Source organism: Myotis nattereri (assembly GCF_964212035.1).
Source record: "Myotis nattereri genome assembly, chromosome: 3".
NCBI classification, from domain to species: Eukaryota; Metazoa; Chordata; class Mammalia; order Chiroptera; family Vespertilionidae; genus Myotis; species Myotis nattereri.
Genome location: NC_138077.1, coordinates 116675460 through 116701996, shown reverse-complemented (window position 1 = coordinate 116701996; position 26537 = coordinate 116675460). Strand labels below are relative to the sequence as shown.

General features: G+C 45.4%; 1 protein-coding gene across 1 annotated transcript; it reads left to right on the top strand.

The window, feature by feature from the left end:
* Window positions 1-16956: 16956 nt before the first annotated feature.
* On the top strand, window positions 16957-18179 carry LOC308517232 (zona pellucida sperm-binding protein 3-like; the record flags this gene model as incomplete). The annotated part of the gene is given in 2 exon segments (XM_081088341.1): window positions 16957-17116; window positions 17119-18179. Coding segments are annotated over 2 exon segments (1221 nt in total).
* Between the last annotated feature and the right edge of the window lie 8358 nt (window positions 18180-26537).

The following is a 26537-nucleotide window of genomic DNA, read 5'->3' as shown; positions in this document are numbered from 1 at the left end:
AAAGAAAATTGGTAAAATGTATATGAAAATAATATATAAATTTATTAATAAATAAACAGTAACAAAAGGATATAACAACAACGGAGACATGATGTAAAAATGACAAAAACATGATATGAAAACACAAAAACATTATGAAAACAATAAAAACATGATATAAAAACAACAGTGATGCAAATAATGGCTGATAAAGTGATTAAGCTTATTCTAATATCTCCCTGTACACCACATTAAGAGTGAAGACACTTTCAAAGTGCTTGACTAATTTCCCTTGTGATGAAGTACTTAGAACTTTAACCGTAACATCACATGCTCTTCAAACTCGAGAGAAAGCAACATATAACTGACCATGTGCAAAAACGGGTTCAGGTAGGAATATGCCTACTCTGTCTAGAGTTTGTCCTTGTGATTTATTAATAGTCATCACAAATGCTGGCATCACGGGAAACTGTCCTCGAATCATTTTAAATGGGAGACCAGTGTCAGATGGGGACAAATTAATTCTTGGAATCAGAACAGCCTCTCCCTCTGCAGATCCTGTTAATACGTCAGCTTTGATAATGTTAGGTCGTAATCTTTTGATAATAAATCTGGTACCATTACAAAGACCCCATTTACTATTGAGATTTCTCAATAGCATGATGATTGAACCCACTTTCAATTTTAATTTATGACATGGCATTCCTGAAGGAGTAATAGTGTCAAGAAATTTGATGGGAAAATTTTCCTTTTCAGCATCATCTGTGGAATCAATGGAATCATCACTCAAATATGTGTGAAAATCTCAATCGAATATATCCAAAATTTCTTCATTTAATTTTTGAACATGCTCATTTTTTGGACAAAGAATTGCACGTTTAGATATATTTTTAATATTATCTATAGCAGTGGTTCTCAACCTTGGCTGCACACTAGAATCACCTGGGAATCTTTTAAAAATCCTGATTCCTGGGCCTCATCCTCTGGAAATTGTTTCTTTGTTATGGGGTGGGGCCACAACATTAGTAACAAAGAAACAGAATTAAAACTTTATTGTGGGGAGCTGCTACAGTGTTTTGGACAGGTTCAAGCCTTGGACTGATGAGAGGGCACAGTCCTCTAATTGCCACGTGCAAGTCCCAGCTTGGAGGGCAGGGCCCTTCCAGCACAATTATAGCCAACAGCTGTAGCTGTAAGCTTGAACCTATGGTCCAAACATGTGGCCCCACGTGCCTGAGTGATGTAGGCTTGATAGAGTTCAGGTGCATGTAGTTGAGTAGGATTGAAACCCAGGAGAATGTTGTAAACATCTTGGTCATGCCCTTACTTTGCCTTTTAGCATCTACTATAAAATAAAGGCATGGCTGTGGGCATGGTTGCTGTCTCTCAGAGAAGCAGCGTCCCACCAAGACCCGGCTTTCATTCTCTTGTCTGTCTTTTCTAAGCCTTTCAGCCGCCCCCTCTCAGGTTCACCCTTGGCTGTGCTGGTGCAGCACACATTATAAAGATATGCCTCCATGCTCTCAGGGCAGGTTCCGGCCTCAAACCCTGTCCTTACAGGAAACAGCTCTGGGAAACAGCTCGGGGGAGGGCGCAGCCGTTGCCAAGACAACCCCTGCAGGACTGACTTCCTTCCACTTGGTCACAGTTCTGGTCATGATGAACACCACCCAGGGTTTTTATATAAGTAGATGAGAATAACCAAAGGGTCATGATTGGGAAAATTAGTGTGTCTTTCTTTTTAGGACTGCCTTTAAAGGTTCTTTAGTTGACTTTAGCACCTTCTATTGATCTCCTTCCCCACCATGCCCCCCTCCCCCACCCCACCCCCAGAGTTTCTTTTACCTGTCCCTTGACTCCAGTGTTGAGTCTACCCTTTCTCAGCTGTTCATACGGTGTCTCAGTAATCAAGAGCATCTGGTAGGGACCCTTCCAACTGGGTTGGAGCTTGTCCTCCTTCCAAGTCTTAATCAGCACCAAGTCACCAGGCTGGAAGTGGTGAACTTCGAATTCAAGAGGCAGTGTCTAGGTGAGGAGTCCTTTTAAACTAAGGGATGACAGGGTAGAAGTTTTGGCCCATTTATAGTTCCTCAAAAATGTATCTTTAGTCTCTATCGTAGGAAGATGAGTGGTCCTGCTTAAGTATGGGAGCCCATATAACATTTCACAAGGAGACAATCCTATAGCTTTCCTTGGAACTATTCTAATCCTAAGGGAGCTATTGGAAGACATTTAGTCCAGAGTAGTTTGGTTTTCAGGATCAATTTTGTAATTTGCTTCTTAAGGGTCTGGTTTGTTCTTTATACCCTTCCTGAAGAAGGGGGATGCCAGGGAGTGTGATCGTCCCAATACATGTCTAACTTTCCATTATTCCCTTCAACACCTACGAAATAAAGTGAATCCCATTGTCTGAGTCAATATTTTCTACTATACCAAACCTAGGTACAATCTGCTCTAAGACTACTTTGATGGCACTCCCTGCTGTGGCAGATGAAAGGGGGAAGGCCTCTACCCATCCATAAAAGTGATCAACTATTATCAGTAAACTAGAGGCCCAGTACACAAAAATGTGTGCACTTGGGGGGTCCCTCAGCCCAGCCTGTACCCTCTCGCAGTCTGGGACCCCTCGGGGGATGTCCAACTACAGGGAGCGGGCCTAAGCTGGCAGTCAGACATCCCTCTGGCAGCCAAGGAGCCCTTGGGGGATGTCCACTTGCCAGCGGGGGCCAGGCCTAAGCTGCAGTTAGACATCCTTAGTGCTGCTGAGGAGGCGGGAGAGGCTCCTGCCATCACTGCTGTGCTGGCAGCTGTCAGCCTGGCTTGTGGCTGAGCAGAGTTCCCCCTGTGGGAGCGCACTGACCACCCCCTGGACCATCTCCTGCATTGAGCATCTGCCCCTTGGTGGTCAGTGTGTGTCATAGTGACCAGTCATTCCCAGTCGTTCTGCTGTTAGGGTCAATTTGTATATTACCCTTTTATTATATGCATGGTGCATGGGTGGGGGCTGGCTGGTTTGCCCTGAAGGGTGTCCCGGATCAGGGTGGGGGTCCCTGCTGGGGTGCCTGGACAGCCTGGGTGAGGGGCTGAGGGCCGTTTTCAGGTTGGCCACATCCCCTTCATGGAGGAGGGTCCTGCTGGGGTGCCTGACCAGCCTGGGTGAGTGGCTGATGGCTGTTTGCAGACTGGCCACAGCCCCTTCAGGGTGGGGGTCCCTGCTGGGGTGCCTGGACAGCCTGGGTGAGGGGCTGAGGGCTGTTTGCAGGCTGGTCAAGCCCCCCAGCAGGGACCCTTACCCCTTGAGGGTGTGGCCAGCCTGGATGAGGGGCTGATGGCTGTTTGCAGGCTGACCACGGCCCCCAGCCACCCAAGCTCCCAGTGGAGGCTGGCTGGAAGCAGGTTATCTGGGATTTATTTATCTTCTATAATTGAAATTTTGTTGCCTTTAGCAGAGGCCACAGCTGGCCCGGGCAAGTGGGAAGCTTGGCTTCTTCCATCGCCAGGGCAACCAAGCCTCCTGCTTGCTCTAGCTCTGTGGCTTCCACCCACCATCTTGGTTGGGTTAATTTGCATATAGTCGCTCTGATTGGCTGGTGGGCATGGCTTTGGGTGTAGCGAAGTTATGGTCAATTTGCATGTCTCTTTTTTATTAGATTAGATATTTTTGTCATCCTACCCTAGGCATCTCTGTGAAATCTACCTGAATGCTCTGAAATTGCCTCCACCCAAGTGGTCTTCCCTCCTCATCTGTTTCCTTACCACCTTTTTGTTTATTATTTGGCAAGTTACACATCCCCCACATACCTGCTCAGCAATAGTATAAATACCTACATACTTATAATTCCTAAGTATTGCATCACACATGGCTTGGGGACCCCAATGATTCCCCCTATGCAGTATGGACATCAGCTCCCTCATCATGGGCTTGCTTATCATTTTTCTCCCATCAGGGAGTACCTATCTCCCATTTCCTGCTTTAATTGCTTCTATTTTATCTAATTCCTTTTCTTCCTCTTTAGCAAACTGGGGACTTAATGTTACCTTTGGAATACTTGAGATCAAAGTAAAGATTTTAATTCCTTCCTCCAGAGAGGCTTGTTTGGCAGCCTCATCTTCCAGTCTGTTACCTACAGCCTCCATAGAGCCTCCCTTCTGGTATCCATTTATATGGGCAACAGCCACTTCTGTCGGGAGTAAAAGACTTCCTAAGGTTTGCTTGACTAATTCTTTGTGAACCAATTCCTTTCCCTCGCTGTTTATGAGACCCCGTTTTGTCCAATTTTTTCCAAAAGAATACTCCATAAGCATATTTAGAGGCAGTGTATATAATTTTTCTTGGCCTTCGAGCAATTTTAAGGCTTGGTTAAGAGAATATATTTCACAGGTTTGGGCTGATCTCCCTCACACAAAGAATTTTTGGTTCTATCAATGACAGTATAGCCATTATGTGTCTTTCCCTCTATTACCCAGGATGACCCATCTACAAACAGCTTGGTCCCATCATGCAGTGGGAACTTAGTTAGGTCTGGCCTGACCTTAGTTTGGTATTCTATGTCTAGGCAATTGTGTTCGGATGCTTTCTGGTTTTCCTCTCCCTTCTACAGAAAACTGGCAGGGTTCAGGCAGGCATCGGTGGTCAAAACCAAATCATCCCTTTCTAATAATATGGCCTCATACTTTAAAATTCAGGAGTCTGTCAACCATCTTTTAGCTCTGACCTGATGTGGAGTGCTTACTATTAAAGCTCCTCTGAAAGTTAATTTCCTGCTTTCCTCTAACATTAAGGCAGTAGTTGCCACAGCCTGCATGCATTCAGGCCATCCTCTGGAAATGGGGTCAAGGAGCTTGGAAACGAAGACCACAAGTTGATTCTTCGCCCACACACACCCCCATCCTTAGTCGGGGGTGGAGGGAGCCCACTGTTATAAACAAATGGAATGGTTTCTCCAAAGATGGTAGGGCTAGAACCAGGGCTGAAATGAGAGCTTGTTTTAGTTCCCTTATTGTCTGAGTTTCCTCTGGAGCCCATATTAAGGGGTCAGACCCTTCTTCTAAAAGCTTGAGATATAAAGCTCTTGTCTTTTTACTATACGAGTCAATCCACAACTGGCAACAACCAGTTAGCCCCAAGAACTTTCTGAGCTCTTTCTTCATTTTGGGTATAGGCAGATTCATTATGCCTGAGATCTTCTCTATTCATCTTTCTCCTTCACTAATTAAATGCCCTAAGTATTCAACTTCTTTTTCTACAAATTGTAATTTATTTTTGGAGACATGCAAACCCTTTCCTCCCAGAAAATTTAGTAGATTTGTAGTAGCTTCTGATACTTTATCTTTCCTCTCCCCAGTTATGAGGAGGTCATCTACGTATTGTAGAAGCAGGGTCCCTGTAAGAGGTTGAAACTCCTCTAGTACACTTTCTAAAATCTGGCCAAATAAATCTGGGGTTTCTATGAAGCCTTGTGGTAACACAGTCCAGTGATATTGTTGTTTCCTCCCATTTGTTGGATTCTCCCATTCAAAGGCAAAGAGGTCTCTGCTCTTAGGATCTAGGGGACATGCCCAAAATGCATCTTTTAGATACACTACACTGAACTATTTGTGTTCAAATGGGATTTTGCTGAGGAGGGTATAGTGATTAGACACAACAGGATGTCAGGCCTGGACAATCTAATTTATAGCCCTCAAGTCCTGCACTAGTCTGTATAACCCATCTGATTTCTTAACCGGGAGGATTAGGGTGTTGTATGGTGACATACAGGACTCCAACAGTCCATCTCTAATTAATCACTTGACTAGTGGTTGTAGGCCCCTCCTTCTTTCAATAGGGATTGGGTATTGCCTTCTACAAACTATTTCCCCTGGCTATTTTAGCTCAATCTATAATGGCGTGATTTTTAAGCCTCCCCCGTTGACTTCCTTGACCCACATGAGAGGATCAATCTTCTTTTTCTCCTCTTCCACAAAAAGGACCATCATTACTTTTATTTGTCCTTCCTCTACCCCTAATCCTAGACTGAACCTCACAATTAGGTCCCAACCCAGTAGGTTAACTCCTGCCTCAGGAACATATAAGAGTGATCCCTCAATTTGTTCTAATTCCATAGTGAATAGCATTTTCTTGAAAATTGGAATCTGAAATTCCTCCCCTTTCATCCCTGATACAGTTAATTTTTCCTTAGATAATTCTGTACCCTTCGGTTGATACATAAGAGAGGAGCGAACGGCTCTAGTATCAACCAAAAAAATCACCTCTTCTCTCTCCAATCCCCCCCCCCCCCCCGTCAAATTTACTAAGGGTTCCTGGTGTGACCTAGTCAGAAGGAACCCCTGACCCACCTAATCCTCATCAGAGGTCATAAGGGGGATCACCTTTTCCTCCTTCTTTAACTCTGGGCACTCTCTTTTAAAGTGTCCCAGTTTTTCACACTTGTAACATCCATTTATATTTTTAGAAGTTTTCCCTTGCATTTCCCTTTTGTCTTTCTGCTGGTACCTTGGGTTAGTATTTCTCTACTTCTGCCAAGAAGAATCTTGGCTTCACTTTCTGACCACCTCTTCTACCGTGAAGACCATAATTTTTGTCTTTTGTTTCTGTTTCTCCTCCTCCCCTCTCACAAAGACTTTCTGAGTTTCTCTCAGCAACTCCTCTATTGGCTTTTTATTACAACCCTCAATCTTTTGTAACTTTTTGGCAATGTCTGGTCAACTCTTAATTACAAAAGTGACCTTCAAAATATCCTGTCCTATCAGGTCTTCTGGGACCAGCCTGGAATATTTCCTCATCTGGTCTCCGAGTCTATTAGAAGGCAGAGGGGTCTTCCTCCTTCTCTTGTTGGACCTCAAATGCCTTAGACACATTTTGTGATCTAGGAACAGACTCTTTGATTCCTTTAATTATGAGTTCTCTGAGGTCCTGTATTTGAACCCAGTCCCTAGGGTCATTGTTGTCCCACCTGGGGTCAACATTTGGAAATTTCTGGTCTGCTGGTAATACCCCTTGCCCAGAAGGATGTTGCCTCTCCCAAATGTTTATGGCTGCCCTTCTTATCATCCCTCTCTCTTCTCCTGTAAATAGGATGTTCATAATGGACAGCATCTCAGCCCAAGCGTAAAAGCGCGGTCCTAAGAACTGGCCTAACTGGTCTGCTAATCCCAGGAGATCTAAGAGTGGTTCCATTTCTTTCTCAAAATTCCTAACCTCTGTACTTGTAAGAGAAGCATTCACAAATCCAATTTCCCCTGGTCCCATGGGAACCTCTCAGAGAGGAAACATTGGCTGCTTAGAAGGGATTGGAAGTTCTCAGTGTCCTTCTTACATTGGCCTAATTCTTTTCTCAGATTTGTGTAAACAGTGGTTGGCTGAGCTCCCCAGAAATCTTCAGTCCATGTTTCTCTTAGGTCTTTTGTTGCCCTCTGCTCCTCATGTTCCCCAGTCTGTGGATTGTAGGGAAGGGGCAAGCATGATAAGGGGTCCCAGGGTTTTTCCTGGAGGACCTCCTCTTTTTCTTTAAGAGGAAACATACTGGCCTGTCCCCTTAACTAGCAGAGGACATAATCTTTCTCCTCTTGTGTGGACAAGGTCTTCTCATTCACATAAATAACTAAAGTTTGGCACACCCAGTCCTCATTTGGGCCAAACATGAGCCAAAAGACAGAGGGTCCATGAATTGGGTCTCTAGGCCATATAAAACAACAATACTTGATCACCTTTTGTTTCTTTTTGTCCCTGGTTCAGGGACTATCTCCCCAGAACCTCAGCATTCTCCCCAGTGGACTTTCAGGGGGAATAACTAAGGGAACCTCCCTGGCTCCACTTTCCTTGGTTTCCCTAGACCTAGAATTCTTGTTTTTCATTCTCAGCAGGTCCCTGTGACTATTCTATGTGCTCAAGCCCCCTTTACTGGAGGTTTCTTGCACACCGGAGATTTGCTTCATCTATCTCTGGCCGTTTCCCTCGTGGGAGAACAGAACCACAGACTGGGGCTCCACACTCACTTCATGTCCAGGACACGTCGAACTCACCCACACACACTTTAACTCTGAGAATACCCAGTCACCAAGGCAGTAATGTTAGTCCAATTTCCTACCTTGGCCCATACAGGAGGTAGCCTGGTTGCCAAGGTGCCTGCCTTTTGTCTCCTGTGTCAGTTTCGCTGTCTTCCAGAAAACAGTCTTGGGTTTGTCTATGGCTTCTGTGGAGCGATGGGGCACGCCGACAGAGCAGGTCACCTGAAATCAGGTGGGACGTGTCTCCCCATCAACTAGGGCCCTGCTCTACACAGGAACAGATATCCTGGACAAGCCCCCAAATTGTGAGAAAAGCTCACCTGTCCGTATTCAAATAACGGACTCAGAGACACAAAATGCAAGCCCAGCAAAAGCAAAACTTTAAATGGTGGTCTTGCAAGATCAAGTGTCTGGTTGGTCAGGCACACCCAGGATGGTTACAACAGGCAATTTATCCTAGTGCAGGAGAGCCCCCGCCCCGGTTCTTCATTGGCTGAGTTCTGTGGGGTTAACATTCCCCCCACACCCAACCCCCAACATCGCCTAGGTCTTACTGCTTCCTATTGGGTTATTCAAAAAGTAGGCTGAGGGCCTTTCTAGCTGTCTCCACCTCCCTTTGTCCAGTTGTGTTGGGAAGGTCTTCCTGGAATAGGTGCTGCTGGTCACATGCACATTTCCTTGTTCTTATTACAGTTTACCCCGAGACTTTATTTGCGTAAGCCTTGTGGTTCAGTAACTGGCTGGTAAGCATGCTGCGAGTATATTTCTGCTGAAAGCTGGCTACACTAAGGATGGACCACAGAGGCTTATTTTCTACAATACCAAATGTCAGTGTGTGCTCAGTGCCAAATGGGGCCAGGGGGTGGGGGGAGGGGGAATAAGAGTGTTGCAGGTTGTGACCATCCAAGAAGCCTTCAGAAAGGTAGCCATTGCAAAGGGCTTTTACAGGCCACATGGGAGGGAACATGGCCAACGAGGCAGAAGGGTGGGGAGAGCAAAGGACCGTTAATGTCCCTGGAGATGAGAATACCGCTGAGAGCTTGGAGGGCAGTTTGGGAAGTATTGGAAAGTTGACTGTGAGAGCAAGGTCCAGGCTGTAGAAGGTCAGCATTTAAAGCTAAGGAATTTGGATTTGACCCTCTATGCAACACAGGAAATACACAGAATACTTATGAGCAGAGGAGTGGAATTCTCAGTGTTTTAGGAAGATTAGTCTAGAAATAGGTTATAAACTGGATTAGAGAGGAGAAGCCCAGGAGAAGGAAGAGTAATTAATAAATTACTGCAGTGATTCAGAAACTAAATTATTAGAGGACAAGGCCTGCCTGTGTTAATTCTGCTTTCTGTCTCAGTGGGTCTTGGTATTTCAGGTTCTAGGTACCAGTATTTCTTGAGTTGGATTAGGGTGAAGAGGGTCTTGACTAGAGTAGAGGCCAGGGGTCTAGGAATCCAGGGGCTAGAAATTATGCAAACCAATCACACAGTGGCCTGAGGAAGAGGTAGAGGAGAAAATAAACACCAGCCTCTGTATCTGTGTGAGTGAGAATTGGTGACCACATGTAAAGTAGAGATTCTCCCAGCACAGAATTGGCCATAGGAGAACCTTGATAAATAATTATGAGAAGGAGGGAATAATAAACAAGGAAGTCACATTAATTAAAATGGGAGAAAACAAGTTTTATTTTATGGGTTTCAGATTTGAAGCTATAATAGCTCTGTAGATTGAATGACTAATACATATAGGGGGAAAGAAAGCTCAAGGAGGAAGTAAAGACAGAAATCAGAGGTGTGAGATTCTATATAGGAGGTGAGAGCTGGAACCATGAGTGTGGATTAGTCCAAGGGAGAGAGTAGTTCCAGGAAAAACCCTTTCCTCCACTCTCTACTCACTTTCCACTGCACCTTTCCCAGGGGAAGGAGCCACCTCCTAGCTCCCAAAGAGAATGCCCAATCCTTGGACTAAGACAGTGCTTCCTAAGCATGGAAATTACCTGGAGCATGTGTGAAAATGAAGCCTACTGGACCCACCTGGAGTCTCTGCTTCGGGAGTAGAGCAGAAGCTGACAATGTGCATTTCTAACAGCCCCTGGGGATGCTGATGCTGTTGGTCAGAGGCCACTCTTGGAGAACCTCTGCACTGTGGGAAAGAAGAAACCTCCCTGAGCTCAGTTCCCACCCTCACCCCTAGTGTCAGGGCAGATGAGGGTCGACCATAGGTGTCTCACGGTCATTTGCTGCACTTGGGGAACTTGGTTAATAAAGTGATTACCAGGAGTTGCTGCCATAAAAGACCAAATTCCCTGGGGTTGCCACCTTATTACCAAAATGATATGATCTTTTACAAAAATATGTAGACATCAACATTCTATTCAGAATAAGCAAGATAAGGAGAGCTTATCTCCTCTTTGTTTTTCTCCTCAACTGCTGCACTTCTCTCCTGCCATCTGTCTTTCATGTCAAATAGACAAAACTAGGATGTCTGCTTCTCAGAGAACCTGGGAGACCTCACAGCTCAGCAGGGCAGTAAGGGATGGCCATTCCAGCTCAGGCAACCAAGAGCTAAACAAACAGCTTTACTGGTGTTTCTTCCTATGCCATTATGACCTGAGAGCTATTTTACAATGTATTTTGTGAGCACATTTTTATTCCACTTGCAGCACAGAGTTGCTTGAGTGTGCATTTAAGGAGACACATGCTTGTTATGAGCTCTTGCTCAAAAAGATAACATTGCAGAACCAAGATGGCAGCATAGGTAGATGCCGGAGAATGCTGCCTCGCACAACCACTTCAAAAATACAACTAAAAGATGGAACAGACATCACCCAGAACCACAGGAAAGCTGGCTGAGGGGAAATTCTTCAACTAGAAGGAAAGAGAACAGCATACCGGGACTCAGAGGAGGCGCAGTGGGGAAAATTCAAAGGTGCAGAGGTGCTCTCGGAGCGGGCTGGTGGCTGAGGGTGCGGTTGTCGTTTTCAATTGGGAGTGAGGCTCAGGCCCTGAGCTCCAGTTCTGGGCTAGTCTCTAGAGACCCAGACTCAAACGGGAGAAGTGGGACTGTCTGGCATCGGTCGGAACGCGAGGGCAGCTTTCTCTCCGAGGTTTGCAGCGGTTGCTGGGACTCTGAGAGGCAGAGCCTCTGAGGACAGGACTGAGAGCAGCCATAACTGCTCCCTCCACCTGCCCTGTTGATCCCTTGCGACCCGCCCCGCCCAAGCCCTGCACAGAGCCATTTGCCGGATAGCCTCAGGCAAAGGCTAGATTAGCACCTCCCCAGAGGACAGAAGTTTTCCCACTGCAGACACAGCTGACTCTCACAGCCAGTTGGCCTGGAGGTCAAATCCCCCCAGCATTAACTACAACAATCAAGGCTTAACTACAACAAGACTGCGCACAAAGACCACTAGGGGGTGCACCAAGAAAGCATAAAAAAAATGCAGAGACAAAGAAACAGGACAAAATTGTCAATGGAAGATATAGAATTCAGAACCACACTTTTAAGGTCTCTCAAGAACTGTCTAGAAGCCGCCGATAAACTTAATGAGATCTACAAGAAATCTAATGAGACCCGCGATGTTATGATAAAGAACTAACTAGAAATTAAGCATACACTGACTGGAATAAAGAATACTATACAGACTCCCAACAGCAGACCAGAGGAGCGCAAGAATCAGGTCAAAGATTTGAAATACAAAGAAACAAAAAACACCCAACCGGAAAAGCAAAATGAAAAAAGAATCCAAAAATATGAAGATAGTGTAAGGAGCCTCTGGGACAGCTTCAAGCATACCAACATCAGAATTATAGGGGTGCCAGAAGATGAGGGAGAGCAAGATATTGAAAACCTATTTGAAGAAATAATGACAGAAAACTTCCCCTACCTGGTGAAAGAAATAGACTTACAAGTTCAGGAAGCGCAGAGAACCCCAAACAAAAGGAATCCAAAGAGGACCACACCAAGACACATCATAAGTAAAATGCCAAGAGAAAAAGACAAAGAGAGAATCTTAAAAGCAGCAAAAGAAAGAAACTCAGTTACCTACAAGGGAATACTCATACGACTGTCAGCTGATTTCTCAACAGAAACTTTGCAGGCCAGAAGGGAGTAGCAAGAAATATTCAAAGTGATGAATACCAAGAACCTACAACCAAGATTACTTTATCCAGCAAAGCTATCATTCAGAATTGAAGGTCAGATAAAGAGCTTCACAGATAAGGAAAAGCTAAAGGAGTTCATCACCACCAAACCAGTATTATATGAAATGCTGAAAGGTATCTTTTAAGAAGAGGAAGAAGAAGAAAATGGTAAAGATACAAATTATGAACAACAGATATGCATCTATCGACAAGTGAATCTAAGAATCAAGTGAGTAAATAATCTGATGAACAGAATGAACTGTTGATTATAATAGAATCAGGGACATAGAAAGGGAGTGGACTGACTATTCTTGGGTGGGAAAGGTGTGTGGGAGATGTGGGAAGAGACTGGACAAAAATCGTGCACCTATGGATGAGGACAGTGGGTGGGGAGTGAGGGCGGAGGGTGGGGTGGGAGCTGGAAGGAGGGGAGTTATGGGGGGGAAAAAAGAGGAACAAATGTAATAATCTGAACAATAAAGATTTAATTAAAAAAAAATAAGAGAGAGCATTAAAGGAGGCAACAACACACCTGTCACCTACTCATTCTTGCAGCAGTTTATTGAAAAATTGCTCCCATGGGCCAGGTGCTATGCTCAGTTCAGAAAGTCTGTACTGACATCTGGTGAAGAAGACAGTCAAGTGGGCACACTTTCCTGGCATCGGGAAAGCCTTCAGCAAAGGAGCATCATGAGGTGCGAGTGAGGGTGTCTGAGCAGAAGAGCCAGCATCCTCAGCCCAGAGTGGGGAATAACATGGCACAGCATTCTGCAAACTGAGTATGTCAGAATGACTAGAATGAAAGATTTTAATTTATTCCACCAAAAACTCCAAGCCTTATCGTTTAAAAAAAAAATTTAATCCTCTCCTGAGGATATTTTTTCCATTAATTTTTAGAGAGAGTGGAAGGGTGGGCAAGAGAGAGAGAGAAACATTGACATTGACTGGTTGCCCCCCGGCATACACCCCTACTGGAGCAAAGATGGAACCTGCAACCCAGGTACATGCTCTTGACCGGGAATCGAATCCATGACCCCTTGGTGTTCAGGCCGACATTCTAAGCACTGGGCCATACTGGATCAATGCCAGATTTCCAAGCTTTAGGAATCCCGACATGGTGGAGGGTGATGAGGAGTAGAGTGGCCCTGGATCCATGAGAGGCCACAGAGATGGGCCAGGCCAGGTTGTGAAGGGCTTGGTATACTGAGGCTTAGGAACTAAGACAATGACCTGATATTTTATATCAAGGACAGTCAAGATCCACTGAAGATCTTAAACTGGGAAGTGACATGAATCTGAGCGCGTGGAGGATGGAAGCAAGGAGACCAATTAGAGAAGCTAATGCAGTGGTCAAAGGGAGATGTGACAGGAATAGGAAAGGGAGAGGCATTGACAGCTTCAACAGCCCAGCAATCTGGGAACTGGAATCCCAGCTCCTGAGGGATGAGGCACCCAAAGGTGGGCACTGGTGGAAGAACGCAGGCCCTATAAAATGGGGTGCTGGGTATGACTATCTCATAGCATTGTTATGAGGATTATTCAAGCTTAGTCATGCAAAGTACTTAGTGCCTGGCACATGGGAAGCACTCAATAATGCTGGACACTAATTATTATCATTATTACTATTATCATTCTCATCTCTTCTTCAAGGCCTAATCTCAGTGCCCCCTCTCCATGAAGCCACCCCCACTTTCCAGTTGGGAGAAACCTGTTCTGCCCTGTGCTTTCATAGGACTTGGTTTGCCTCTCTTCTTTTTCTCCTGAGCTTTCCAAATCAAATGTGTTATTTGCCTGTTTACCTCCCTGTCTCACACCCCATGTTCTGCCCTGACTCTGACAATTGCTGATAAGACAGAGTTTTTGTGGTCAGGTTAGAAACATAAAATTGTAGCCAATATTTTTAAATGGGAAGATTTTTCATTTTTTAAGAATCCATATTTGTTTAGTTTCTCTTGAAGCTCTATGGACCTGCATTTCAGCAACAATTGGCAGAGACTGATGAATGGATATTCTCCCGGACTGTGAGAGGGTACAGGCCAGGCTCAGGGACACCCCCCAACCCCACCCCAGTGCATGAATTTCGTGCATCAGGCCTCTAGTTAGGATTATATTATAAGATGCTTCAGTTATTCCTGACTCTGGCTTTGTCTCCTCAATCCAGCCTTCAAAACAATCCATATAAAACCCATATACTGTGGCCTAGGCTACTTTGCCTAGTAAATGAATGGGGAGAATATCCATCCGGAGTCTTTCTTATACTTGGAGGAGCTCCAAAGAGCGTGGTTGGAAGTTCCTGGTTCCTTTGAAGGGGTGGGCAGAGGAGAGCCTGTCCCATCTCCCTAACGTCTAGCCCGATTGTGGGGAACCATGTTGAACTTAAAACCCTTTCCCTGTACTTGATTTTTGAAGATTTCTAAACTGAGTTGCTTAGAGAGGGGCCAAACCCTGACCCACACCCTCCTGGCACTCAAACTCAGAACCTGGAGCCTGGCACCTCTGGCTCTCCATGGGCTAGATTCTCTGGCCCATTGAGGGCCATCATTAGGCAGCAAGGAACCCTCACTCTTCACTACCCATTCACAAATCAGAATCTTTTCAGTTAACCAACACTTCAATTTCTTTTATACTCTGAATGAGACTTTACTATAACCAATATAAAAGCTTAGCTTTCTTAAATCTCTATTGTCTAAAAATAAATAAATTGCATATTCAGATTTTTCATGAGAGACTGTGCAAATTAATTAAGCTTCTATTAACAGAGGCCTGAGGTTTACACTTTCCCATTAATGAGGGAGATAATTCAGGGCTGACATGACAGCTCCACTCAGGGGCCAAAACTCAGTTGTCCTCTTGCTCCACCATTTTCACACTAGTCATCACATTAGCACTAGCCAGCAGCAAGGAGTAAGGGGAAGAGGACAGAGCAACTCTCCTCCCAGATGAGTTAGCCTGTTAAGCAGCCTTTTGGGAAGTCCCACACACTTCTGTGATGGCTCATTGGCCAGTTCTACAGCCTGCGAGTATGCTAGCTGCAAGGGAAGCTGAGAAATGTAGCTGTTTAGCCAGGTGCATTGCCCTGAATAGAGATGGGAATCTATGATTGAGATGAGAGACTGGGTAGCAGCTGACAGGTAGCAGCTGTGTCAGCCAGGTTGAATCCCATCAAAATACTTTTTTTGTCCCTAATCTGGTTTTCTTTTACCCACCATAGCTTTTGAGTTCACACCCATGCTACTAGGTGCAGGGTAAGGACATGCTATATACTCTGTAGAATTAAATGTCCCCCGAGAACACATTAGCCTTTGTACACTGATGAATCCTCTGCCTTACAAATAACCTGCAAAAAAGTGTGATAAAATTCCATTCACAAGTGATTAGACTATAGCCTCATATTCCCCTGCTGTGGATATCCACTGATAATAGAGTAATAATCCCATGAACCCCTGACCCCTTGCCCCAAAGCCATCAATTATGCTAAAAATATGAACGTGACCATTAAAAAATGAATTTGTTGATTTTTAAATGAAGACATCAATAGTCCATATTCCCAAACTGTTTTCCTCCCTCTCTTAATTTTTCTGGTACACTGCAAGTAGGTTTTATAATCCATACTGATCTGTTCTATTGGGTTAAATGACAATATTACAGGTTATAAAAAAGATTTTGTATTTTGAACCTTTGCACTGTGGGAGCTCCCAAAGTCATTTTGGGCGAGGATCAGTTTCAATTATACTTTTACTGCTAACATAATGGCGATGGGTTGAGCCAGCACAGAAAGGAAAGCGGAGAGAGCTGGAGCTGCCCTGCCCTCCACTCTGATCCTGACCTAAGGCTTTCTCCCAGCTCTGTTTCTCCATCCACAGCCGAGGGTTCATGATGATACTTTCTGTAACCAGAGTCATTACTGACAGCTGAGGGTGCCAAATCCAGGCAGGCAGCCTTTTTAATAAACTGTCCACTGTGGGAATCCTGAGTAAATAGGTAGTAAAGGAGAGCCAGGTTTGTACTGCTTTAATTAGCAGCTGGGCATTGGGTGTGGCAATGTTTAGTTAAATAACTAAATGCAGAATCTTACTCTCAAATGGGATTAAATTAGTGACCTGTAGCCCACGTTAGTTATTCTGCTCTGCCTTTGACCTGGAGTTGTCCCATCTTGTTTTCTGCTCTGGAGGCACACTCCCCAGGCCTGCTAATGGCTCACTTAGCCTTTTATCTCCTTTTTCAGTAATTAGATAGCAGGAAATTGTCACCAGTAGATGATAATAGTTCCACCCGCACAGCTGAGCTGTGCCCTACCCCTTGTCTGCTTTTAGCACCTCCAGAAAGTGTATGACATAGTTATTAGATAACAGAGTACAATTGACCCTTGAAGAACATGGGTTTGAACTGTGCAGATCCACTTGTGTGGATTTTTGTCAATACTGGTAAATACAGTTGACCTTTCATAGCCATGGGTTTCACATCCTCCACTTCAACCAACCTCATTTCAAAACAGTATTTTCACATCCACAACCACAGATTTCCTGCTGCAGATTCCCAACCATGGATCAAAAATACTGTTTTCAATCTGCAGTTAGTTGAATCCATGGATGCCAAGGACAACTGTAGTTAAGTTTTGGGGAATAAAAAGTTACACATGGAATTTTGAGGGGCACCCCCTAACCCCAGTGTTGTTCAAGAGTCAACTGTATAAGCTCCTTGAGGCCAGTGATTTTGACTGTCTCTCTCATTGTGGTGTCCCAGCACCTCAGAGAGTGCCGGCTCCTAGAGGTGCTCCACATGGATTTGCTGAATGAATAAATGATGCGACTAGAGGGAGTGTTTGTAGGTGTCATGGCGCTGAGCTATGGGCTCTTCATCTGCTTTCTGCTCTGGGGAGGCACGGAGCTGAGCTACTCCCAGCCCATATGCCAGAGAGGGACCCCTCACATTGTGGTGAAGTGTCTGGAGGCCCAGCTCGTGGTCACTGTCAGCAAAGACCTTTTTGGCACCGGGAGCTCATCAGGCCTGCAGACCTCACCCTGGACCCCGAGGACTGTGAGCCCCTGGTCTCTATGGACACCGATGATGTGGTCGGGTTTGAGGTTGGGCTACATGAGTGTGGCAACAGCCTGCAGGTGACGGAGGATGCCTTGGTGTACAGCACCTTCCTGCTCCACAACCCCCGTCCTGTTGGAAATCTGTCCATCGTGAGGACTAACCACATGGAGGTGCCCAGAGAATGCCGCTTCCCCAGGCAGGGCAATGTGAGCAGCCATGCCATCCTGCCCACCTGGGTGCCCTTCAGGACCAGAGTGTTTTCGGAGGAGAAACTGGTTTTCTCCCTGTACCTGATGGAGGAGAACTGGAGCTCCAAGAAGAGGTCCCCCACCTTCCAGCTGGGGGATATAGCCCACCTCCAGGCTGAAGTTCACACTGGCAGCCATATGCCCCTGCGACTGTTCGTGGACCACTGTGTGGCTACACTGACGCCAAACCGGAATGCCTCCCCTTATCACACCATTGTGGACTTCCATGGTTGTCTCGTGGATGGCCTCTCTGATGCTTCATCTGCTTTCAAAGCACCCAGACCGGGGCCAGAGACTCTCCAGTTCACAGCGGATGTGTTCCACTTTGCTAATGACTCCAGAAACATGATATATATCACCTGCCATCTGAACGTCACTTCAGCTGACCAAGTTCCAGACCAACTAAACAAAGCCTGTTCCTGCAGCAAGTCCTCCAACAGCTGGTCCCCAGTAGAAGGCACTGCTGATATCTGTCACTGCTGTAACAAGGGCAGCTGTGGCATTCCAAGTCGTTCCAGGAGACTGGTGGGACAGGGGCAAGAGTCTGCTTCCCGAAGGCACAGGCAAGTGACAGAAGAGGCAGATGTCACAGTGGGGCCACTGATCTTCTTGGGAAAGACTAGTAACCCTGACGTGGAGGAGTCGACCTCTTCTCTCACCTCTTTGATGCTGGGGTTAGTCCTAGCAATGGTGGCATCCCTGACTCTGGCCAACATTGTTCTGGGTCTTGCCAAGTGGCGTCAGGCTGCTTCCCACCCTGGGAAGTGACCTGTGTATGCTTCCCAATAAAAGAAGTGTTAACAAAACATTTAAAAAAAAATGATGCATAAACACATTAATATAAAAGAATGGTATTTTGATGGAAGAAGTGAGTATCAAGGGTTTTCTTCCTGCTCACTCAACATGAGATTAGTAATTGAGACACAGGCTTAAAATAACAACAACCAGAATATGGCTGGGTTTTGCTAACTGGAAATTTTCGAATCTACTAAGAGGTCATTCCTACTAATCCATGTATCTTTTCTATTGGCATAGGAGTCCTATTAAATACCCACAACTATTTGCAAAGTTGTGGCTTAGTAAAGCTGAGACCTGGTGCCTGCCTTACCTATCGTGCCGGGGCCCTCAGCTGGGTCCCTCTGCTGAGCTCAGCATCTGTGCACACTGCATGAAGGGGAGGCTGGAAGTCAGGGCTCAGTGCACAAAGTATGTGTGCTACATTACACTCCATCTGCACCATCACAAGAGACCCCATCCACCCAACCGTGGTCTGCAATCTTGATTCAAGTTTTTATTTTAAAATACTATTGGTAAACTTTTGCTATCTTAGTCCCAGTCTCTTAAGAAATGAACAAAACAAAATCATGTATCTTCAAAGCTCTGGAGCCTAAAATGATGAAGATAAGCAATAATCTCTCTCGTTTCATTCTTTCTCTTAATCATCTGAACTAATTTGTATACTCATTTTTATTTGGATATGATGACTGTGAACATTTCAAGCATAACCATCTGCAACACTTTTTAATGGCATAATATTCTAGAGTTCCCATAGAGAGAGGGAAAAAACATCTCTGGTTTCTCCTATTGGTGGCAGTGAGAATGGCACCAGGTGTTAGACCTGTGGGGTCAGACCAGACCCTTGACTCAGCAAACTTGGTACTTAAGTTCTGGCTAAGAAAGAATTCAGAGTCAAGACTCAAACTATCTCTGGCTCTGGCGAGTGGTGGTGGAGGGAGGGGGAGGGTGGTAAAGACACATGTGTAATACCTTAATCAATAAAGAAAGGAAAAAATAGAGAGAGAGAGAGAGAAAAGAAAAAATTTTTTGAAAAAAGACTCAAACTATAAGCTACAGAGGCAAAAGACAGTTACTTGGAGCTTAGGAGAGAGGAAGGTAATGGTAACGCACCTAGACCTAGTGGGAAAGAAGAGGGGAAGGGGAAGCAGGGCGTACTCTGGGGAGGGAGAGCTTTGGGTCCTTTGTCCTAAGGGCTTTTAAGGGATTTTAGGGAAGGTCCCAGAGGAAGATCTCAATAGAATATTCATCAGCTTTCCAGGTGTGTCCTTCAGGTTCCTGGTCTCCACTGATTGGTCAGAGCTGGGGGGCGGGGGCGGGGGGGGGGGTGGTTATTATTCAATGCAGCTGGTCCTGGGTCAACCATGGCATCACTAGTCTGGTTTTGCTGATTTCTGGGCCTGGAGCTGAAACACAACTGAGGCCTAGATGGCTTTGATGTGGGTCAGAACCTCATTGTCCCGGGGGATTAATGCTTCAGGGCTATTCTCTAGCCCCTTTCTGTGTTCCCCCATCTAAGGGGGTCTAACCTGCATGATTAGCAACATTCCAGGGGAGGAAAGGTCAGGGGAGGGTCTGAACAGCTCGACCAGTGATATGAGAGGTCAGGGGTCTAAAGCCTATGACCAGTGATATGCTAGGGGAGGAAAGATTACCCTGGGGCGAGGTCCTTGCTAGGCACCCAGAGCTTTCTGTCCTGATCACCTTCCGTACCTGGCCCATCATCCTTGCTCTGCTCGTGTCTGTCTAACTGCCTGCCACACTACTACAGCATTCATATTCTGTGCCCATTCTAATTTTTTCTCCTGTCTCTTTTCCCATTTTTTGGCAATATCAGTGTCATCTCTCTTTGGTAAATTTAAAGTTACCTTTTAATTTCCAATAGAAAAAAGCTACACCTAAAATAATCTCCATCCTCAAACCCATTTATTTTGAACACACCAAAATGTCAAAATTATATGCAACAACAAAAAAAGATTAGCCCAGAATACTTACTTTCTGTTTGTCTTCCTACATTCCTAATTTAATAGTGTTGGAAATCTTAATTTATGACCAACCCTCAGATTGGGCTGAGCATGGGCAATATAAATGACCAAGCCTAAAATTCAAGTTAAGTTTCTCATTTGGGAACTTACACTGTCTGGATTGATCGTCCACACTGGCCAAGTGGAGTAAATATGGTTCTGCCCAACCTTGCTAGAGGCAGGAAGAGCCTTTCAGGGTCCTCACCTGAGTCCCACACAGTTGTCTGTTTCTTTCTCTCTTAAGCCATTTACCTGTTCTTGTGTGAATTAAATCATATGTATCAGAGCAGACAGGATGAGTTGGAAAAGGAGAACATAGTCAATCCTGCCTAGAGGAGCCGTTCTGTTCCCCCGGTTGTAGGTGGGGTTGGGAGAGAGTTTTGTTTTTTATTCATTTAACTTTTGAGGAAGAAACAACTGATACTGAAAGGCAATATTCTTTCAAAATGTTTGTGTTTCAAACATCTTCCTGATTATCTAGTTATATGAGATATCTCTATTTATCTGGAGTTAAATGGGTGTAAGTGGTTATCTGGAGTTACATGGAGCATATGGTGGCGCGTGCAGTGTTGGGAGAGAGGAGAAAGAGCTGCCCCTAGACTCAAAGCCTGCAGTGGATTGGGGGAGGGCAGGAACATGCCAGCAGGTTTCAAAGCTGAGTAGATGTATCAAGACCATCTCCCTTAAGGAACCCATTTTCATCAATGGTATTTTAATGCTAACATAGCTTTTTAGCATTCCAGTGCCCAAAGGCTCTGGCTGTTCTGACAGAAGCAAGATTGACCCCCACAAAAACAAATCAATGATTTCACAGATCCCAACTGCTGTCTCAGGGCAGGAAGCCAAAAGCCAGGGGTTTGTGTGTCCAGGGAGACTGCAGAGGGGATTAACCTGCAGAGCAAGGCACCAGCATCTTCAGTGCTGGGAGAGGCCTCCAGATGGCGCAGGTGAGTCTGCAGTGAGGGAAAGCCCCTCTGCCTTTTCTGAAGTCTCCTGCAGGACGGGAGCAGGCAAGAGTCCCAGGAAGCCCTTTGGAACAGACGGAAGGTGAGGCTGACAGCGAGAGGTGTCTCATCCTCGGCAGCGCTGTGGGTCGCCAGCACCTGCTTCTGGGACCACCTGTGCACCCTGGTGGCCCAAAATAAGGCTGTGCCTGGCTTTCTTCACGGACCATCTTCTGCTTGGATTAGAAACTGACCCTACAACGGCGTCCAGGTAAGCCTTGGTCATTCCCTTTGGTTTTCTAAACTCGTCAGCTCTGGATGAGGCTGAGGTGTCGTGGGCTGCCAAACAGCCTGAGTGCATTTTTGAAATGCGTGTCATATTTGGGTTGCGTTTGAACAAGCTTTCCCAATTACTATATGTCTGCGCTGCTAGTTCTAAGACCTACGATTGTTCCTTTGTTTTCAGGAAAACATCAGAAACCCTATTTTGCTATTTGGTTAGTGAGCCAATCTCTGTATGTGCTTACCAGGCTTTAAGATTTGGCCACTAGGACAACAGGTGTCTCCAGAGAACATGAAAGTGTGTTTCGCAGGTTTGACCTGAGCCTGGTCACGGGAAGGCAAGCAGCAGCTGGGACTTCGGCTGCACCCTGTGCCTACGGTCCCCTCCCCACTGCCAAGCTCTGGAAGTTCCCTAAGAGACATTTCAGCTGTGGTTTTGGCCTCTGTGGGGAGGTGGGGATGGGCGGGGGGGGGTTGTATTTCTGATGAACGAGGGTTTCAGTTCCAGCCAAGAGGCTCCTCTCGATGCTCTGACAGATCATGGAGGAGTTTGGGCTCCTGAACAAGAGCACCTCCGATTTCCCAGCATCCTGCAGCAATTGCTCCCACACTGCAAAGGCTGGAGGTGTCAGGGCAAGGACAGGGGCAGCTGGGCGGAGAGGACAGCAGGTGAGGATTCAAAAGGGGCAATTAAAGCAATAAGGTGTGGAGCAGAAGCCCTGTCAGTCAGGGGAATTTGGCGGGACACGTGGTTTGAGATGACAAGAATGAAGAACAGAGAGAGGAGGAAAGCAAAAAAAGACCAGCCCCTCCTCTGCTCTGCAGCCACTACAGTTGTGGCACTTTTGAGACACCTCTAGCCAAGAGTGAAACTGCAGCCAATTCCAAATATTGGGGTGGTGAAAAGCCATTATGGACCAAAGGAGAAAAGGAATCAAGGAAAATAAGTAAGATACAGAATATTTCTTGCCTGACTTGATGCTCTGAGATTTCTAAGCCATAGACACTTATAACCTTTTAAGTTACATTTTGACAAAATCCACCAATAAGGCATCAAAGCTAAGGAATTTGCATATGTCCTTATAATGACCCACATGTGCCCTTTGTCACTGGAGGAGAAGATTGGGGGCCCCAGTGACGATCAGCTGGGATCTCTGCTCTGTGTTCTCCCCACCCTCAAGTGAGCCAGGCTGTGCTGTATTAACTTGTGACAGCACATTTGTAGGGTAATCACAGCAACACGTGTCTTTGGGAGAAAAAAATAAAATTTCCCTGGAATGTTTGATTTTCACTCTCTGCGCACTACTGGGTTTCTAAAAATAAACAGGGCTTTCATTTTGTTGACACATATTCCGAAGCTCCGAAGTGTCAGGGGCTCACCTTCCTTTCTAAAGGGTCTTTGTGTCCCTGGACAGGCAGCAAGAGAGACCTGTTATTTCCCGCATTTCACAGGACACAAAACCAAATTAACTCTTTTAACCAGGGAGCACCAAAGTTCCATAAGTCCCAAATGAACACAGATAGAAGCTAGATCACCTAGCCTCCTTCCTCGGTTCAAGTTGTGGTTTCCAAAAAATTGACTCCATTCCCAAGGAAATGCCCAGAAACTCAGCTTCGAAGACTCAAGAAAAACTGAAATTCAAGCCATAGCTGTAAACAGGACGGCGTGGAAGCCAGCCCTTTGACTGAACGCTTCGCCCTCAGGCAGCCTCCCTCCTGGGCTTGTTCAGGGTCTGGCCTCTTAGCAGTTTCCCTCCTGGCCATGTTTGCTCAGTTACCCTAGAGACACCTGCCTGCTCATTCCTTTGATGCTGCTTTAGGCTCCGCCTAGGTAATTCCACCCTAAGTAGTACCATTAATTAAATTACATTAAGCTCACTTAGCACATTGCATCAATTAGGAGACAAAGGCCTCTAAAGTGCCCCCATCACTGGCAGCCTAGGTCCTGCCCTTGAATTCACATGTTGTGAAGCAGGGGAAGATGAACCAATGTCCAGTCATTGAGTCATGTAGTCTCCCCTACACAGTGGAACCTCGTTTCTCTAACTTAATTCCTTCTGGAAGGCTGTTTGAAACCCGAATCATATTTTTCCCATCAAAAATAAAGTAAATTGAATTAACCTGTTCCAGATCCCAAATGATTCCGTTTTAACCTTTCTTACATACAGTACATGTCTATTTAATCTATAAACACTTTAAAAACAAAAAGAACATTAAGTATAAGTGAAAATTTAACAAAAAGGAAAGGAAATGTACAATAAGAAGTGAAAATTTAACAATAATTATAAGCAGCAACAAAAGCAAAAAAAAAAACCCACAAAAATATTCACAGCACAATATCCTGAGATTTTTAACAGTGGCAAATTGGCTCATGTTTGCAAACTGACTCTCTCCTCTGGCACCTGAGAGATGTGTGACTGACCATATAGGTATCAGCATGAAAGGGTTGTCGGGTTGAGAAGCAAATTGTTCGAGATGGGAGATGTTTGAGAAATGAGGTTCCACTGTATTTCTACAGCTCTTGGCAAAGCATTTTCATGCATGTCTTCCTTATTTTCCAAATAAGGAAACTGAGGCTTAGAAAGGCTAAGTAACTTGCGCAAAGCCATATGGCTAATCATGATGGTGATACCAATAATAGCTTACATGGGTTCCATGTCTGGAATGCCTAGGCTTCATGCTGTGACTTGTAATTAGAAGGACTAGGACTAGAACCTTGTCTCCTGCCTCAGGCTGACACGTTTGCTTCTGTAAGAGCAACCAGAGAAGGTGCTATGACAACCACCAGTTAGAATAGGGCAGTGGTTCTCAACCTTCTGGCCCTTTAAATACAGTTCCTCATGTTGTGACCCAACCATAAAATTATTTTCGTTGCTACTTCATAACTGTAATGTTGCTACTGTTATGAATCGTAATGTAAATATCTGATATGAAGGATGGTCTTAGGCAACCCCTGTGAAAGGGTGGTTAGACCGCCAAAGGGGTCACGACCCGCAGGTTGAGAATCGCTGGAATAGGGTATACAGATCTCATATTCCCAGGGTTGTGTCAACCCAGACACCACTCTATTTCCTGGATTCTGGCCTCATCAGAGGCAAGGGCTAAAGAGGAAATGACCTCCATCTCGTTCTTGTGAGCCATTCCACTAAAGGTATAGCAATGGAAGAAATATTGGAGTGGAGAATATGAAATTGCTTTTTGTATATAGTGTAAACGTAGTTGAATCTAGTAATTTCAGGTATTTCAATCTAATATAGTCTAGTAACTAAGAAAATTTTTCAAATAGCTTTTGGGGTTCAAGCATCCCAACAACTCCTTGGCCTCTGTTAGTACAAACAAATGACACCGGACTGTATTAATTTTTCATCATTGTCTGTCCCAAGGCAGTCACAAAGCATTTCCCAAGGGCTGTTAGCTTTATCCAGTCGAAGTTAAGGGAAAACCTTTACCCTGGGTCTTGGCAGGAAGGTGGCCCATTCATTAGATACTCTATAAGGGACTCCTTACAATCCAAGGTATCCTCAGTCTCAGTGTCCTCTCGGGCACATAGTGGGCATTCAATGAAAATATGTCTAATAAATGAATGGAATTGTTTTTAAAAAGGTCACCAGTTGTTTTAATCACACAGTGGGAGAAGGGACTGCCTGGACACCACAGTGCCCTACGTCAGCAAGCATATTCCAATTGGCAAAGCTACCTTCTCTAGGTGCAGAGACATGTGTTATTCCTCAAAGACTGGGTACGTGGAACAGACACAGCTGGCGAAGCTGAGGTGCTCGCCCTCTGCCCAGGTCCGGAAGTGCCAGAGGCCTGTGCACATAGTAACACACTTAACTAACCAGTAGGCCTTTGTTTCCCACTTCTGACAAACCAGATCCCTGTGGAAAATGGGTGGGTGGTAATGAGCCTTGCACAGAGAGATGTCCCTGCATCCATAGCTGCAGCGTGCCACCCAGCCAGCTCATCAGCAGGAAGGATGCCTTGGCCTATGAGTCTCAATGGAATTGGTAAGCAGAGCAGAAGCAGCCATGGCCATGTTGTTGTTACTAGTAACAGTGAGGCCCAGGGTACACGCAGCTAAGCTTAGCTATGGGGTTTCTAGATCCCTTAAGACTGATACATTATATGACACCATTAAATAGCTGGATAGAAGCAACTAAAAGGTGAGCCTAAATACTGAAATCTCCTGAAAATAATAGAGAGATAATTCCACCAACAACGCTTTAATCCTAATATAAAGCACTTTCTTAGGACATGAAGAAAGACACAAATCTAGAGTGTGGATAAACAAGATAAGGTCACGGCTTTGGCAGCTGTCAGACCATCATTACCAAATCCTTCCTCTCAAAATGTCCATGTTGACATATTTCCAATTCCATATTCCATAAACTTAATGCTGGGGGGAGAGAAGAAGGTAGGATTCACGTTGATTTCAATATACATTCATCACTCAGTAGATCTTTCCTGAGCCTCTACTCCATGGCAGGCCCTGTCCTGTGTGCAGGGACACAGTGGTGCCGGGGTGGTAAGAGAAAGCACCGGCATCCCCGAGCTCACATTCTAGAGTAGAGATCTGAATATGACTTCAGGAAAATTCTATGCCGTGAATGTACAAATAAGTAGGGCAGGCAAAGTGCTTGGGGTAGGAGTGAGAAGATATCTTAAGAGCATGATATCTTAACAAAACCTAAATGAAGTGATGGAATGAGCCGAACAGAGGCCACGGGTGGAGATGAACCTGGGACGTCCCAGCGCCAGGAAGCAGTGTGGCTACAGCGCAGGGAAAGGTGGCAAGAACAGGAGAAGGTGAGGGAGGAGAACCAGGAGCCAGAGCATGGCGGGCTAGAGGCCTAGTAAGGGTAAGGGCTTCCATTAAGGGTAAAGGAGACAGATAAATCTATACATTAACTCATGACAGAAGCTCAGCGCGATTCTTCATGCCTGCGTTGTTCTGCGACCATTAGTGCCGTAGCACACCAACTGCTATATTTTGAAACCCACCTTGCTGGCATCCACCATAAATCAGATCCCAGGCAGCTTCTTCCTGAGAGGGCTGGTTTGCCTGCTGTGTAGAGTGGGGC